At 39.5% G+C, this 18,782-nt stretch overlaps 1 protein-coding gene and 1 non-coding gene across 2 annotated transcripts in view; one reads left to right on the top strand and one right to left on the bottom strand.

Moving 5' to 3' along the window:
* Window positions 1-2,939: 2,939 nt before the first annotated feature.
* trnak-uuu lies at window positions 2,940-3,012 on the top strand. Its single transcript has one exon. It is a non-coding gene; the product is annotated as a tRNA-Lys (tRNA).
* Window positions 3,013-4,735: 1,723 nt separating this feature from the next.
* patl1 (PAT1 homolog 1, processing body mRNA decay factor) overlaps window positions 4,736-18,782 on the bottom strand; it is a 30,312-nt gene continuing 16,265 nt past the window's right edge. The window contains 9 exon segments of the mRNA XM_038288228.1: window positions 4,736-5,063; window positions 5,133-5,282; window positions 5,997-6,088; window positions 12,140-12,265; window positions 14,447-14,606; window positions 14,722-14,867; window positions 14,969-15,028; window positions 15,112-15,209; window positions 15,281-15,401. Coding sequence (XP_038144156.1) covers window positions 5,042-5,063; window positions 5,133-5,282; window positions 5,997-6,088; window positions 12,140-12,265; window positions 14,447-14,606; window positions 14,722-14,867; window positions 14,969-15,028; window positions 15,112-15,209; window positions 15,281-15,401 — 975 coding nt within the window. The 3' untranslated portion in view covers window positions 4,736-5,041.

Below are 18,782 nucleotides of genomic sequence, written 5' to 3'. Positions count from 1 at the left end.
TCTGGGTGCTTTTTTGGAGCGATGTATTCAGCACTTCCAGTTCGCTCATTACATCTAAGGCCAGTGAGCCCCAGTAGCCCCAATTTCAGTAAAATCTCAGGCTTTTAAATGTTGTAAAATCACCCATAAGTTTTAGGTGTTTTAGTCCTTTATAATTAAAGTTATACATTCAAAAAACATAAGGAAGTTATTATCAACGTCTCACTCTGCTTTACAGCTTTGTATTAACATTGCTTTAATGTGTGTTATTGTGTACAGCTGGGGATGTTAAGGATCACATACATATATATATATATATATATATATATATATATATATATATATATATATATATATATATATATATACACACATATATATATATATATATATACACATATATATATATATATATATATATATATATATATATATATACACATATATATATATATATATACACATATATATATATATATATATATATACACATATATATATATATATATACACATATATATATATATATATATATATATATATATATATATATATATATATATATATATATATATATATATATATATATATATATATATATATATATGAGAGAGATTCTTTCCTCCGAGTTACAGTGACATAGACAAACTTGAAGATACATGACATCCTCAAATTTCTATTCTATTAAAATTTCTGTATCTGTATAATGGGTCTGTTCTATATGTTGTCTTCTCAATTCAGACGGCCCCATGCCTGTCTTTGCCTAGGGCCCCAAATTTCCTAAATCCGCCCCTGTGTAGTGGAATTTGTCTAGCTTTGAAGTTCGTTTTTCTCATGATTCAACCTGTAACAACCTAAACCATTTGGCTTGGCATAAATACGGATTCAAGTAGCCTACTGTAGCCTACACATTTCTGAAAGACCCCCAACAACTCCAGAAAAAGTCGGAACAGTCGATTTAATTATAAATAAATAAATGCCAGTCGATTCCCCCTGCCTCCCGCCTTATGACATTGGCACCTCTCTTCACGCTATTCTCACTGACCGTCTCTACTCTTTTTTCCACGGCGACATCGAACAGACAACCAAAAAAATGCAAGGTGATATGATGAACAGTTTACTTACAGTTGGTGCTTTTCGAAAAAAGGATGCAATTGTTTTCTGTTTTTTCGGTTTGGCTGGCCTCATGTTGATGTCCGGACTCCGGAATTGGGAACTATCCCACCACTACTGTCTGTCTGAGTAACCATGGAAACCAGGCTCGAGACGTAAATGCCAGAGACAGGATAACTTTTAGATTAGAATCTCTACGACGCAGGCAGCCTGCAGTTAAACAAAACGATTGCCCGTCTATGATCTCACTGTTTTATGTTGTTGTTGCAAAGCAGTAAATTAGAAAAAGCTTTTTGATTTTCTGTGAGTTTCGCCGTATGTTTTTTTTTTTTTTTTTTTTTTTTTTTTTAATAAAAGTGGGGGGGACGGATTGAGGGTCATTCTAATCTGTGTACGTCAGAACACCCCTGACGTACACGCTATCTGCGTCCTTGATTGAGGCTGCTTCAAATTCTTTCACTTTCAACTTAAAAGCATTTAAAGATAAATACTCAGTCAACTTCCAGTTTCTTTGTATACTGCAAAAAGTTGAATCTTAATAAATATTTTTTTCTTAAAATAAGCGAATTTTTTCTTGAGTTAAGTAGGCAAGAGAGACACTTTGCCAATGGAACACGGCAATTTACATTTAAGAAAAGAAAACAACCATTGCATTGTCTTATTTAAAGTTCATATGATCTAATTATCTTATTTTAAGAACACTTTACTTATTTCTAGATCATTTTTGCAGTGTAAAAAATTCCACAACACAAGGAACTGCGTAGCTTAAGGCGTTCTTCCCTAGTTCTGTTCTTTTATAATAATAATAATTATAAGTTACGCTTAAATGAACGCGTTTTTTTATGAAAAAAGAATGACAGAACATTTGATGGAAGCCCGTTTCCGCCACTCTGTAAAAAAAAGAAAAAAAATTATGAGACGGTAACTCAATATAATGAGATAGTATCTCATTATAATGAGATAGTAACTTAATATAATGAGATGCTAACTCAATATAATGAGATAGTATCTCTCAATATAATGAGGTTGTAACTCAATATAATGATATAATAACTCAATATAATGAGATACTAACTCAATATAATGAGATAGTTATTTGTGTAACAGATGTGGAGAATTGTTCATTAACGTATCATATAATAATATAATTATTTCCTTGTTGTTTGCATAAAAGGATTTTGGAGCTAATAGTCCTGTGTGACATAATAACACCAAATCTACATTGTTATAGTGTTATTGTGAAGTTGAATTAATAGCCCATATATTCTCCTGAGAATGATGATGTCTGTGTGTTACAGACCCTGGTTGCGTGCACTGAAGTGTATTGAATTGTATAGCGAATCTAGGCTAATAGGTGTTTTGTCCAAAAAAAAAACCAAAACAATTTTCAAAGCACCCCCTGTTCAAAGGTAATACCAGCGGCCCTGATTACCATCCAATAAGGTTGCGGTATTTCCATCTTTCCATTTCGGTTTACACCCAATCAAGAAGCCTAACCCCATAAATCGGCGCTGTTGAAGAGCAAATCACGTTCCAGCATTTCCATTTTAGCCCTTAGAGCCAATCACGTTCCAGTATTTCCATCTGTGCCTTGTAACAGCTAACCATTAAACTCCGCGCAAAGTGGTGGAGGAACGACACAGAATAAATATCGTGAGCTCGAGACCAGATTCCGATAAACTCTTTGTTTTGAATCAAATGACTAAATACGTTAAAAAGGTGCTCTAAGGATCGCTACTGCACTACTATTTGGACCTCGCACATTTTTAACAAAACAGTCCACATTTTTTCTCTAGGGCGTCGGGTCCGCAGGTACAAGTTGAATGCGTGATGTGGCTGTAGTCAGAGCCCGGATAGCTCAGTCGGTAGAGCATCAGACTTTTAATCTGAGGGTCCAGGGTTCAAGTCCCTGTTCGGGCGAACATATTTTTTTATTTTTTCACAGTGATTCAGAAGAGTTAAAAGTTTATCCTTTTTCCATTGTCTCCTACCTATCGGCGCACAGACGTTAGTCAACCTGTTTACTTGACTAGCTCTGGCTCACAAGCAACACATTAGATCTAAAGTTGAATCTTTAGACCAAATAGTTTCCTTTATGTTGTTTAGATTAGACGAATAGGGGCTTGATAAAAAAGATTGAGACTTTTTTGAGCTTTACTTGTAATGCTTTCACATCTTCCAAATCATGTAGAAATGGGTATTTTTCTTCCCGCTTCACTTTATAATCCACATGAGCTCTGCTGTGTTAGCAGCAGCCCCTCCTTGGCTTGCATAAACAATTGTTTAAGGAATAGGGAGAGAATTCCTACTTATTTTAGCAGCTAATTTAATAGGACAGCAGCCGCCCTTATGACAGTCTGAGTCGTGAAAATCAGTTTTTTTTTCTTGATCACCAGAAGTCTCTAACTGTTCAGCCTTCAGAAGTGCTGAAGGTGGACTGTTTCTATTTAGGGTTGGAAGAAGTTAGCTATATTTTGCTCTGCCAAGGAGGTGATGGTTTTAGTCGAGCTGCTTTCTGTCCGTCAGTGTCAAGATAACTTGAAAAGTTATGATTGGATTTTAATTACATTTTCACTAAAGGTCCAAGGAACAATCCATTCCATGTTGGTGGTGATCCACATCATAATCCAGACACAGCAGTTTTTTAAAAAGGGTTCTTTAACATTTGGTGGAAAACCAATTCCCTCCCTAAACCAGAGATATAGCAGTGATGATTGGCAGCTTCAGCATCCGGCTAAAAAAAAAAATCAGTACAAGTATTGAAAACACACAGGAAAGGTGAGCAATGCTTCACTCGTAATCTAGATCTGCTGATCAAACATGAAAGCAGAATGAAGGTTTAAGTGCTAAAGGTTTTATTTTACATTTACATTTAGTTGACTTTAGAGGGATTAAAATAACAGATAAGGGCCCTTTAAACCAGTGTCTGGTCCCTTTGGCAGCATGGACTGGAATCAAGTCCAGTAGGAAAATGAAACCCATGGCTACATGAAGCTCATCAGCAGAGGTGTTCTAAGTGTTCTAGTAGGTGGTTTCTGATTGTGGACTTTGGACACACTGGACCATCAACAGCAGATGCCATCAGGGATGGAGCCACGCGCCCCATCAGGCGATTTATTCCTCCCAAGTTGACCAACTCTGGAATAAGCAGTTCCCTTCTACACCAGCAGGCGGCAGCAGTGTTACAAACAGTTAACTTTCTAATTGTTAGTACGGTAATCACTTATTCACATCAAATATTTTTTTAACCTTTATAGCAGTCTGCGTTTTATGAAGATGACGGAAAGTTGTCTCTCTGCAGGTCATCTAGAAGAGTTTATGTAGTTAAAGCAAAGCTCGACCCTTTCAATGAGTATATTATGATGAACCGTTAATTAATTTAGACAGCAAAACATTAATATAAGACATTATATATTTATGAGCCACGGTTTGATAAAACTAGTGATTTAATTAGACCGTCACCAGATCTTTTGCACCTTGGATTATAAATCTTTCATCCTCCACACTCTGGGACCTTGGTTTCCAAAATTAAAAATAAAATAAAAATGAGACTTTGAAAGGCTGAGCGACGGTTCAGGAGTGTCTGGACTCTTTAAGTCAAACTAAAGAGAGATAATTTCTGAACAGAGCAGGGAACACAGGCTTGTTATATAATAGAAATACTTTTTAATTTTTATCACAGGCATAATTGTAAACAAGATATTTAAAAATGCAGAACTGATTTTTGTTATGATTCAGATTGTTTCACATAATTTTACAATCATCCACACAGACGCACACAAGCAGAACATCGGACTAAACACAGAAACAAATGTGACTAGAGATTCTTCTGCGTTAAAATCATCCAGACCAAACACTCATACACACCACACACACTCTGACACACACTGAAATTCTGCATGTACTGGGCCGGGGGGTGGGGTCAACGTCGTCAATGATGATGTAACTTCTACCTGGATGAAGCTGAGATCCTGGAAAGCAAACAGATTTTTTAGCAACATGTTTACTCCACTGTGAGCGCGTGGTCTGATTCGACTTACTGTAGCTTGTCTTGTAACAGCTCCAGCCGCTGCCGATCCACGTAGCGCGAGAACAGAGAGAGCAGGTTGGGAGGAGTGAAGAGGGGAGGGGAGAGGGACGAAGACGGGACGCCGAGCAGCTCCCTCGTCACTGAAAACACCAACTCTGTCCTGAAAGAAGACAGATTAATGTCAACAGAAACCCGCAGGGTGACGAATGGGAGGAAACCATTGGCTACGTTCACACTGCAGGACTTGATGCTCACTTCCGATTTTTTTGTGAAATCCAATTTTTTTTTTTTTTTTTTGCGTTGTCGTTCACATTTCAAAATATATGCGACTTGTATGTGATCTCCTGTGTGAACTGCAGCCATACAACGCAACTGTCCCGCATGCGCAGTAGAGGACGCAATGACATCACAGGCCAGCGTGCTCTGTGTTTACAGAAGTTAACATGAATGGTAGTGCCGCAGCGCATCTAGCGATCTTTCCCAACCACAAAAACACAATCTTTTCAAGATGGTTAAACATAATTACTGCTCTACGCATCATGGTCCGCCATGGTTGTTGTTTTTCTTGCCGCTTCTTCATAGCAAAACCCAGAATAGTGACCTTTGTCGGGTATTAATGACGTTCAGATTGGATTAATGCGACCTTGCCGCTCAGACACAGGTCACATTAGCAAAGATCGGATTCGTATCGGATTCAGGACCACCTAGCCAAGTGGCCTGGGTCGCATTGGAAAAAATCGGATCTGTGTTGTTCAGACAGCCATGAAAGGTTCAGATCCAGGTCGCATATGCGCCAAAAAAAAAAAAAAAAAATCAGATTTGGGTCACTTCAGGCTGCAGTGTGAGCGTAGTTATTGATGAAACCCAGACTCACCATCGATTGTCATCCATGAGTTGGCAGTTTGGGTCGGAACTCTGCATCCGCTCTCCTTCACTTAGGATCAGGTACAGCAGCGTCACTCCAAACTGTACAGACAAACAGAATGATGGAAGGAAGTTACTTTTCCCTTTGATAGAGCTAATCCTCTTCTATAGTTATGCTGCTATAGGCTTATGCTGCTGGAGGACAAAAAGACCACTTTTCCTCACTGTCTTACGTTCTCCAGCTACTCTATTACGTTGTCAGGGCGCATGGCAGCATACATCTGAACTTTTGTAACAGTGTGGACAGTTTCTGCACTGCTTCTTTCATAATGAGCCAGAGGCAGACTTTTCACATAAATGGTTACAGACAGGTAAAAGAAACATAAATGAGATAAGTTAGTGTACACTAGGCTTGTCCCGATCCGATCCACGTATCGGACGCCGATATTGGCAAAAAAATGTGTATCGGCAAAGCATGTAAAAAAAAAAAAATCCGGTCCGTATTTTCCAGTTTTGCCGATTGAACAGTCCATTCCACTATTTTGCGCCAGTGTTTCCCTTTTTTGCATTTTTATTAAAACTTACAGTAATACTTGCACCTTTAACTGTTTACGGTTTTACTGTTCACTGTGATATTTCAGATTGCTATTCATAATTTTGTCCAGTTTGTGTTTATCTCTTAATAAACAGGTAAGTTTGTTGTTACCAAGCATTGTTTTTATTCAATCTCACCTAATTCAGCTGGCTAGATGTTATCAAGAGTACTAAAACCCTTTTCAACATCAGTCTTACAACTAAGGCTAAATACTTTAACTTAAACTTAAATACATGCTCGGATAGGCTGGTATCGGCCAGTATCGGTATCGGATCGGAAGTCCAAAAACAATATCGGATCCGAAGTGCAAAAACCTGGATCGGGACATCTCTAGTGTACACAACAAATAAAGTAGGTATTTTTACAGTTTATTGGTTTATTCTTAGTTTAAAACTTAAGAAGAAACAGAATTAAGTTTACACCCTCAGATCCACGGCTAGAAATCCCGCATTTGACACAGTTAAAGGTGGTTTCTTTCAATGTAAATGGCTTAAATAATCCGAGTAAGAGATGGAGAGTCCTGTCTAAGCTCAGGAAAGAAAAAGTTCAAATAGCAATGCTGCAGGAAACCCACCTAGGTGATTCTGAACACGCCAAACTGAAGAAGATGGGGTTTAAATCTGTCTATTTTTCTTCCCACGGCTCTGGGAAACGAAGAGGGGTAGCCATTTTAATATCTAGCTCCTTGTACTATGAACATGTTACAGAACATAAAGATAGGGAGGGTCGTTATATTTTAATCACAGGAAAAATAGATGGCATCCCGATAAGTCTGATTAATGTTTATGCTCCACCTGGTAGTGATTGGTCTTTTCATAAAAAAATACTTGAATTAGCAGCAACAGAAAGTCAAGGTATAATGATTTGCGCAGGGGACTTTAATATTAGGCTAAATCCAAATCTGGACTCATCAAATGGGAAAACAAGTTTAAGAAATACCAGTAAAAGAATGAAAAGTATGATGGACGAACTGGGAATAGTGGATATATGGAGGGATAAGAACCCAACAAGTCGTGACTACACTCATTATTCCTCTTCTTATAATGTATACTCACGAATAGATTATTTCTTCATGTTTAAAAAGGATGTTCATAGATTAGAAAGTTGGGCAATCGGATCTAGTCCAATTTCAGATCATAGCCCAATCTATATTTCTCTCCTGCTGGCTGAAAAAAACAGATCCACGCTCTGGAGACTGAATACGAACTTATTAAATAGTACATCCTTTAAGGAGAATATGAAAACTGAAATCAAACGATATCTGGAAGAGAATGACAATATAGAGGTGGGTCCAGCAATACTTTGGGATGCATTAAAGGCGGTAATCAGGGGAAGAATCATAGCCATCTCCTCCTACGAAAAGAAAATTAGACAATTAAAACAAACCCAATTGGAAGTGGAACTAAAAAAACTACAGAAAGAACATTCCAAAACCTTCAAGAGGGCAACAAAAAATAAAATTGAGATAGTGAAAAAAGAGCTGAATGATTTAAACCTGCAAGAAATACAAAAGAAACTTCTCTTTACTAAACAGAAAAACTATGAGGCTGGGGGAAAATCCCTGAAGCTCCTAGCATTTAAACTACGAAAACAACAAGCTGATAGAACTATTCACAAAATACAGAATATCCATACAAATAGGGTTGAAACAAGCCTGGCAAAGATTCATAAATGCTTTGGAGAGTATTACCAAATCCTATATTCCCAACCCAAATTGAATAATGAACAGCAAATAGATACATTCCTTTCTCAACTCACTCTGCACAACATTACAGCCGAGCAAAACGAACAATTAATATCAGAGATAACTGAGGCAGAACTAAGATCGGTGATTAAAAAGTTAAAAGGAGGGAAATCTCCAGGAACGGATGGGTTTACCTCTGAGTGGTACAGAGAAATGCAAGATCTATTAGTCCCTGTTTTATTAAGAGTCTTCAACAATGTTCTGGAGAAGAAAATAATTCCTCCTTCATGGAGAGATGCAATTATTTCATTAATCCCCAAGGAGGGAAAGGATAAGTTGGACTGCAGAAACTACCGGCCGATAAGCCTGCTTAATATTGATTACAAATTATTTACTGCCATAATTGCACAGAGATTAGAAAACATCTTACCAGTGATAATTCATAAGGACCAAACAGGCTTTATCAAACAGAGACAGACACAGGACAACATCAGAAAAACTTTGCACATCTTAAACCATGTAGTTCAACAAAAAATAGAGACCCTTGTACTGAGTCTGGACGCAGAGAAGGCTTTTGACTCGGTAAGATGGTCCTTTCTCTACAAAGTTATGTCCAGATTTGGGTTTCACCAGAACATAATTGATGTCATTTCAGCCCTATACAATAAACCATCGGCTAGGATAAAAATTAATGGAGACCTATCTGACCCCTTTGTTTTAGAAAGGGGGTACGAGGCAGGGATGCTGCGTTTCGCCGCTTCTCTTCGCCCTCTTCATAGAGCCGTTAAGTCAATGGATAAGACAGAGAACAGACATAGCTGGGGTTCGCATGGCATCTGGGGAACAGAAGCTTTCATTGTTTGCAGACGATTTGTTGCTAACCATTACAAATCCATCTCAAACTCTACCTGTACTTATGGGAGCAGTCGAGGAATATGGCTTGCTCTCGGGTTACAAGATAAATGTTACCAAGACTCAGGCTCTAACAATAAATTATAACCCACAGAACAATATTAGAAAACTGTACAGTTGGAACTGGGAGGCAGATTCCATAAAATATTTAGGGGTCACATTGCCCAAGGACTTTTCTAAGATTTTTGATGTCAACTATGGGCCCCTAATCTCAAACCTGAAGTCAGACATACAGAGATGGAACCTGACCCCTTTCTCAAATCTATACTCCAGAGTGGAATCGGTCAGAATGAACATTCTCCCACGCTTCCTTTATCTATTTCAATGTTTACCTATCCTGATATCAGAAAGACGTTTTATAGAATGGGAAAGAATGATATCTCAGTATATTTGGCAGGGAAAAAAGGCAAGGGTGAGGTATAGGACACTGCAATTAAAGAAAGAGAAAGGTGGACTGGGTCTTCCCAATTTGCAAGTTTATTACCTTGCAGCTCAGTTAAGACCAGTGTTCTGTCTATGCTCTCCATCATACGATGCAAGGTGGAAAGATATGGAAGGTAGAACAGTGGAGGGAATACCCCTAATTTCAGTATTAATGGATACGGAATTACAAGATGGGCTGAATATACCACAAGGTTCAATGTTACACACAATGCTGGATTCCTGGAGAAAGGTGATTCAAATCTGTAAATTGGGCAACCAGATAAAAATACTCAGATGGTGTGCCTTTGACTCTGCTTTTAAACCGAATAAGATGGATGGGAGATTTAGAGGATGGATCCAAAAAGGAATAACCACCTACTATACATTTACCAAAAAGGGGGTATTTCAGAGTTTTGAGGAGCTTCAGAGATCTAATGGGTTAGAGAGGGACGACTTCTTCAGATATTTACAAGTGAGGGCCTATTTCAATCAAAACATACGTAATGATTGGGAAACAGCCAAATCAAAATTGGTTGATGTGTTTTTGTCTTTGTTGAAGTCAGGTTCATGCAAGAAACTTGTTTCCATACTTTACAATGCTATTCTATCTTCTAAACAAGGCGATACGAATTATATAAGGAACAGGTGGGAAAAAGAAGGAAACGTAACTATCTCAACTGAAGTCTGGGAACAGATTAATAAACTACACTGGATGACTTCAAGCTCCAACACATGGAGACTGTTCTGTTGGAAAAACTCTGTTCGATATTTTGTAACTCCAGCTCAGAAAAAACATCATGGCAGCGGAGACGCCTGTTGGAGACTCTGTGGAAAAAACGGAGCAAATCACCACCACATCTTTTGGGGATGTCCGGTGATTAAAGATTTTTGGGAGCAAACGTGTTCCCACATAAACAACATCTTCACTAAAAATCTCCCGTGTAAATGTGAAATTCTGTACTTAGGAAACATTCCATCTGACAACTGGACTCTGGAAGATAAAAAACTGCTGTTAATGCTGTTGGCTGCAAGTAAAAAGACAATCACCAGAAAATGGTTCAAACCTCAAGCACCTACAGTAGAGGAATGGTTGGGCATAGTGCAGGACATTTACATGCTGGAGAAGCTAACTTTCTCTGTCCAAGGACGTAGGGAATCTTTTTTCAGGATTTGGTCTAAGTGGACAAACTATATAAAACCAGTAATCCCTGTGATCTAAACTTGTCTTATCACATGCAAATACTGTTGTGCTGTGTACTGTTCCCTTTTGGCAGGCTTATGTCCTGAATTGTGCTTTTCCCCAAAAATAAGGAAAATTTGAATTAGACCTCATGTTCCCACCCGCTCGTTTTTTTTTTTTTTTTAAGTTATAGATGTTTGGTTATTATACAAAAACTCCGGATCGGCTTATGTTATTCTTTCCCATATTTCCACTGTGGTGGAAGTTTGAATGTACAAAGTAATTGTAACCTGCCTTTCCAAATAAAAACTTCAATAAAAAAAAAAAAAAAAAAAGAAATCCCGCATTTGGCACCGTTGGCATCTGTTAGTCTGTCGTCTGCAGCCAGTGACATGAGGCTTGGTACCAAAAATGGGTATTGTTGAATACCAGATAAAGAACATCGTTGCCGTATCTGTAATGTGAACAGTATCCATCCCCACTGGTTATGCTGTATACTGCCTCATACTTAAACAAAATGTAAACGTCTAAGGTGGTTGTTCAGGGCTTCTCATGGACACCTGCGCAGTGCCTTGATAACTCAGCCTTGAATTCTCTGTTTTTCTTTTAACAGAAACTACTCTATGCCCAGTCTTTCTTCCTCCCATGTCCTCTGAAGCGTCAGCCTCCCACAGCAGATGGCCGCTCACACTGAACCAGGTTCTGCAGGAGGTTTCTTCCTGTTAAAAGGGAGTTTTTCCTCTCCACGGTCGCTATAGGTATGTTTGGTGTGAGGGACTGCCTTTGATTCAATGCAATCAACTGGTTTTCCTTGGATAGAAAACTTTGAATCAGTTTGACTGTATGATCTGGTTGAATTGTTTCTGTAAAGGGCCTTAAGATGACAAGTCTTGTGAATTGGAGCTATATAAACAAACTGAATTGAATGTTACTCATAGGTTTTCGTTAAGCTAGACACCATGACTTATGAGTAACTTACACTTAACATATGTCAACTATCAGATAACTAATGCCTCACGAATGGCATACGCAGGAAATTTTGAGCATGCCCACATTTTTTTATGTACTTGCCATATGTAAACGTGTGCCAGCGTGTTTCAGCGTACTTCAGCATTCTCATAACATATACAAAACGTACCCATAACTTATCCAACGTATGCCAGTGCTTTATATATATTTTTCGTAGGTCAGGCATACGGTGGTCTAAATCTGCAAGGTGTGACAAGGGCTTAGGATCAGGTGGACGAAAGACATTTCTAGCATCAGCAAAAGAAGTGATTCCTCCTTAGCAGATGATCTCACACATGTTCTCCCCGGCTGACTGATCACCCAACCAGCTACAGTCTGCTGATGGTTTACCTTGTTTTGCAGAACGCCGGCCAGCTGACCGTCGCCACCTTGAAGCTCCTGCAGCAGGTCTGTGAGGGCGGAGCTGGACAGCGACTGAATGACTGCAGAGACCGGCTCCACCAAGCAGCATAACACCTGGACAGGAGAGCAGAGAGAGGTTTGGATCAGAACCGAGCCGATCACAACTCTGGCTGTAACGGAAAATACCAGAGAACAGAAAAAAATGTAAATAAAACTAACCAAGTGTTTGTTTTTCCCCCCATATTTATTAATAGTTTTTGTTACATTTTAGCAACAATCCAAACTTCAAACACCAAAACAAGGTTTCCTGTTCTCCAACTGAGAAAACCGAGGAGATGGACTTTTGAAAGAGTTCTCCCCATCCTCCTTTACAACTTGCCACCGTTGATGTTTTCTACTTCAAGGGCACCATCATCGCTCAGGACCTCTCAGGGAGGGGGCCTCACATCCCCTCCCTCGCCAAGATGCCACAGCAGATGATGTACTTCCTGCAGCAGCTGAAGAAGTTCAGCCACCAAAGATAATAATAGTGACCAAGTGTGGGTTGCAACATTTTGTTTGCTCAACAGAGACGTCTTCCTTCCCTTCAGGGACTGTATGGAATGAATTATGTTGCATTATTTTGCAAGCAGCTAAATGAAACTCTTAGTTCATAATATGGAACTGGTTTGGGTTCACACCCAACGACGTGAACTTTACAAGGAGAGCATCAAGACAAGTGATGGGAACACATCGAACGAACGAAAAGAAGGCATCCTCAACAGCACAAAGAGAGCCAGGCGACTAAAGGTAAGAAGCCGACGCAGCTTCAGCAGCGGTGGCCGATCCTTCTCTGATTCAGCAAACGCTAACAGATTCATTTACAAAACCTACTCCCTACGTTAAAGGTAGAAAACTGTAGAACAGCCTGACAGACGTGTTGAAAGATGTTTGTCCAAAAGGAAACGGGGAAAAAAAAAAAAAACATTAAAAAGGTGCAGTTATTTGCCACCACAAGCACCTTCAGGTCCAGCACATCAGAGCCATATAATGAAGCGTAACCATAAACTAAACCTGCAAATAGAGCATGTGAACGGAGCGGAGCGCCGCATGATTCCCGCTCAGGAGGATGTTCGCTAATTCACTCAGCCACTCAAAGTTGCGCCAGGACGCTGCAAGCTCACCTTAACTTTCCTGCTGCTCCGACGAAATCGCTCCACGTTCTCTCAAATTTTCAAGAGAAGGCATTTTCTGACATGTTTTCTTCATGTAATTATGCCAGGGCCCTGGGACACACGCCGTTTGATTTAATGATACATACATGTGTATTAGGGGTGGAACGGTTCACAAAATCCATGGTTCGGTTCGGTTCACAGTTTCGTGGTCACGGTTTTCGGTTCGGTATATGTTTATTGTTAGCCTGACATGTTGGTCGTGTTGCTGTTAGCATAAACAAAACGCGTTGCACAATGCGTTGCACACTGTTGCACTTTTATCCACAACTTTCTTTCCGCCGTCATCGTAAAAAATCGAAACATCGAAAATGAAACAAGCCCTAAAAGAAGCATGACTCTAGCCCAGCTGAAGCTGCACTCTGAGACTTCACCGATGCACTTTCTGGGGAGGGTTATCAGAGTCTCCTATGTGAAGCCTGCTCTGCATCTACTTCACAATCTTCTGAAACCGGATGAAGAATCACAGCTGACAGTGCAAATAAAAACGATAGATAAGTACCTATCAGAAAATTAGCCGATCCCGCCACTGATCACTTTTTGACCCCAGATTGAAAACCCAATACATTAACACTGCAGAGGAAGTGTTAATGTGCTGACTCCTGAGAAACAGAGCAACTAGTGCCGTCCACCTCCACGTTATAAATCCCCGAAACACAGCCAGCGAAGCAAGCAAGAAAGCCGGTTTTTGGAAGGCGGTAGTAGTAAATAAGTTTTAAAAAGTTTATTTGTAAAGCGCTTTTTGGCAAACACAGTCACAAAGCACTGAAATCCTATAAAAAAAGATCACATCTATAAAGATAAGAACATACTAAAGTAAAAAACATGAAAAATAAAATACTTGTGATGAGATTTGACCGTGTAGGACTAGAATGCTTGCCTAAACAAGAAGGGTAAACAGAATATAAAAACAAGAATATCTCATTATATATCATGAGAATAGCATTTCATCTACTCTCATTTCTTTAAATAGTAGCACTACTTTTTTCTCATAGCATTACTGCACAACTTACATTTGTTTATTCCACATGATAAATTCCTCAAAAGTGTTTTCATAACCTTTACGTGAATGAAAGATGGTTACCTGGTCCTGCTTGTCCTTCTTCGCCAAGGCAGGGAGGTTGCGAGCAATCACCATGACAACGGCAGCACCCTGGGATGCGGGCAGGAAGGGGAGGAGCCTGGCGATGAGCCGCTTGCCCTTCCTCACTGACATGATCATCACGCACTGCTCATCACTCACTCTGTGGGAGGAGGAGGGGCATTTAAACTGCTGCAAGAGCTGGAAGTCCATCCATCCATCCATCCATCCATCCATCCATCCATCCATCCATCCATCTATCCATCCATCCATCCTACCTGTCTTCCCACTCCTTCTCCTGCAGGGAGCTGCACAGCTGCTCCGTGTTGGTCTTATGCTGCTCCAGCAGGGCCTCCCTCTCCTCCTCTGGAGTCTGAACAAAACGTTTCTCGAAGTCTTGGACCTCCAGTAGCAAACTGTACATCTGAACAGGGGTAAAAAAAAAAAAAAAAAAAAAAAATAGAACGAATAACCAAAAGAGACGTCTTGAAATGTTTTTTTCCCCTTCAGCGGAGCTCCGCCTACCTTCTCCACGGTGTAGAGGATCTGACGCCTCTTGTTCCAAACCTGCTTCTCTCTCTTCTCCTGCAGGAGGACACACAGAACCAGGTCACTAAACTAAACTCAATGGCTTCACCTGACTAAGGATAGAATATGCGAACACGCACCTCGTCGTCGGAGCGAGTCGTCACCACGGCGTCGATCATCTTTCGCGGGTTGTTCACGCTGGACACTGTAAGCTTCCCTAGAGATCCTGCAAACTGAACTGCACACCGACATCCAGCAGCGTCAGCAGAAGGTTCTCTGGTGTTACAGGGCAGCTCTGCTGATTCTTACCTGGCCTGTAGGTGTGTTCCACCTTGGCGACCTGCGGAGTGATCAGCTTGGTGGCATGTTCCTTCTTGCTGCTGCTGTCTCGCTCCCTCTCCTGCCGTTTCTCCATCTTTTCATAGTAGTTCTATAAATGCCAACAAAACAGCAGAGTTATCAAAGAGACGCCAGATTATAATATGCTCCATCATCCACAGCCTAAAGAGCTGAGACTGAACACTTGAATCAGAGTCAACCTACATCAGGTCTTGTTACATTTCTCAAAAATGGATGCTTTATTGAACATGTTAACAAACATAAGGCTTCTGAACAGGTTTGATTTCCAGACGCCTTGAGATTCTGCTTGATCGTGGCGTAGTTTGAATCACAAACATTTCGCAACCTTGCATCAGCAGTTGGCCAACTTGTTTGGATCGTTTTTTTTGTTCAACATCTTGATTGTCTCTAACCACAGATATCCACAGTGGAATTTAGTTATTTTGATAAGTCCGTTTGCAAAACTATTTTAAATTAAAATCTATGCCAAGTTTTTTATTTTCGGTGAATGTTTTAAACATCCTTAAAAGTCGTAGCCTAGTAAACTAGCCCCACCCGCCAGCGGCCAAAATAAATTTTGCCTGCGACTTGGTCTAGCCTCGATCAATGCCCCAGGCCCTAAATCTGGCCAGCCAATCACAACGCAGAGATGTGTTTTGAATGTCTGGATGCAAAGCAGGCGGGGTTTTGAGGGCTTGACGACAAATCTGCTGGAGAAAGCGCAACACTAGCATGCACTGCGGCAGCAGCAGCTTTTAATGGAGCGCTCCACTGAAATCAAAAGTTCTCTTTCTGTTGTTCAATAAAAGTACGTTTTAAGATAATTTGAGGCGAGAATATTACACTTTAAAGCGCCACTATATGGTCCATTCATCAATTTAATGAGTAATTAAAAAAACAATTTCCGCAGCCAGGGCTAACCGCAGCTCGTCTGCAGCGGCCCTCTATCAGCATAGTCTTGTGTGAAGGACCGCTGGCTCTGATGGCGATTTTTGACTCTGCTTTGAAACAGTTTTGGAAGGATTAGCCTTTGAGTTTCCGTTGAATCGTGACCAGGAAGAGGCTCTACGCTCATTCATCTTAAAGAAGGATGTATTTTCTGTTTTACCGACAGGTTGTTTGTTTACACTCCCCCACCAGCTTTCTGTCGCGATTCCTACGTCACAGTCAGTTGCGCTCATTGGTCAGAGCGTTGGCCAATAGGCACAGACATGGTTTGAAAGAAAAAAAAAAAAGAAAAAAAAAAGGGTTGTTCTCATTAACAATCTTCCGATGTCTCATTCATCAGGGCCAGACTAAATTAAAGCTTTCATCTCCCATTTAGACTGGTTTATCAGGCGGACGGTGGCGACAGATCTGGCTACAAATAGAGAACAGTGGTTACGATGCCTCAATCAATGTTAAAGGGAGTGGCGGCCTAGTGGTTGGGTTATAGAGCTTGGAATCCTGAGGTTCTGAGTTCGAGCCCCACTCCTACAGGCTGCCACGCTTGGTCTCCGAGCAAAGACCCTTAACTCCACACTGCTCCCCGGGTGCTCCACGATAGCAGCCCACTGCTCCCCAAGGGGATCTCTGCAACGTGTGATCAATAAAGTTTATTGAGTGGGTTTATCAATTATTTAATTAAATAAGTGAGCGCATTCTCTTTGTTGCAGGGAGAGATTTTTTTCCCACCGGAAATGAGCAGAGATATAAAACACAGATACATGATGCAGATTGGCTGAGCTGCTGTAATGTAGGCGGGTGTTCAGCCTCAAACAGACAGAGGAGAAAAGATGAGGTAGCGCCGCTAATTCAATAACATCATTTATCGAGAAAAGCTCTCGATAAAGTCTGATGGCAGTTTTTCCTTATACACACTCACTGCAGCATAAATACATGGGTTTTTGTTTATATTTTCATTTGGCAATACTAAAATAAATTAGGTCTAATTGTAGTGGAACCAGCAACAAAATGAAAGCTAGATGCTTACATGTTGCTCCTCACTTTCTTTTGTTCACTCGCATTTTTTACAGTTTTTTTCCCCCCCACAGAAATACTGGGATTAAACAATCCTGCTGTTTTTTTCCCCAGAATAACTTTAACCCCATTTAATTCTACGGCAAAGTGTAATTTATTTTGTAAAATAGCTTGAGAAGTGTTTGTTTTGTTTTTAAGCTTCATGACTATTATATTGTCAGTTGAAGCCTTTTAACATGCAGAATGTGTTATAAAACATATAGTTGGTTTTATTGTTCTTTAATTATTATATCTTATAAGTTTAATCTATTATTCCTGTTCAATTCAATTTAAAGTGTAATTCAAAGAAATTAAATGTCACAGTAACTCATGTTTTTTTTTTTCAAACCAGCTGTTGTAGGTGTAGGATCTTCTGTCTTGCACCGCTCTGTAGAAGCCTTTTGCTGAAGGCATTCTGTTTGTTGTTTAACAATCTTCTGAGGAAGAAGCTCACAGTTGTCCATAATGTTTCTTCACTTTATGAAGAATTTTTTGTGAATTAATACCCAGAGGTTTTACAGGGTTTATACATGAATGTGTAACTCTTATTTAATGCTCTTTTAGTGCTCTTAGAAATAATCTTAATGCCATCAACAAATACCCATGACTTATATAAACACGGCAAAATCCTTCACCATCTTCACCATGGACAGGCTGCAGCCATGTCCCAGGTTCCTTGTTTTCCCGCCACTTTGGTTTAAATTTCCATTTTCCCCATTCTCTAGCCTTTTCTTCACCTTATGCTTCTTTTCCGAAGCATTTTAATAACACGATTATCAAATTTAATGAATTTTAATGCCAATTAAGGCCTTAATTTAAAAAATAATAGTTCAATTTAGGGATGCACGATATAATCGGCCCCCTATCGGTATCGGCCTGTATCGGCCTTAAAACTGAATATCGGACATCGGCCACCCCACCGATATTTAACCCGATATTTGATCAGCTTCTGAGTTTCTAAATCTAAAAAAAAAAAAAAATACTATTTCTTCCTCAAAAACTTATTTTTTACAGACTTAAAAACTTCTAAAGACAAAAAATATTGATACATTATAACATTAAAATATCACAATATCTTCATATGCTGATATATTGCCATTTAAAAACACCATATCAATCTCTTTTACTAATGAAATATTGCTATATGTCATCGTTATGCTACGAAATCCCCCGAAAATTCACGAAATTTTGCCATATTTTTATATGTTGATATATTGACGCGGTATCGATCTATTTTACTAACAAAATCTCACAAGAATTTGCAAAATATCACGAGAGTTTGTAACAGAACGATGAAATTTGAGGAGATTTGGAAATTTGATATCAGCATATGAAAATATATTTGAGTATATTATTTTTTAAAGTGTCAGAAATGGATAACAAAACTGCTATTTTCAATGACTACTTATTTTTGTCCAGCTTTAACATCAGTATCGATATCGGTTATCGGCTACATGAGTTTTAAAATATCGGC

This window comes from Cyprinodon tularosa, unplaced genomic scaffold (assembly GCF_016077235.1).
Source record: "Cyprinodon tularosa strain WSP-4 unplaced genomic scaffold, ASM1607723v1 ctg25, whole genome shotgun sequence".
Classification (NCBI taxonomy): domain Eukaryota; kingdom Metazoa; phylum Chordata; class Actinopteri; order Cyprinodontiformes; family Cyprinodontidae; genus Cyprinodon; species Cyprinodon tularosa.
This window is presented reverse-complemented; position numbering and strand designations above follow the sequence as displayed.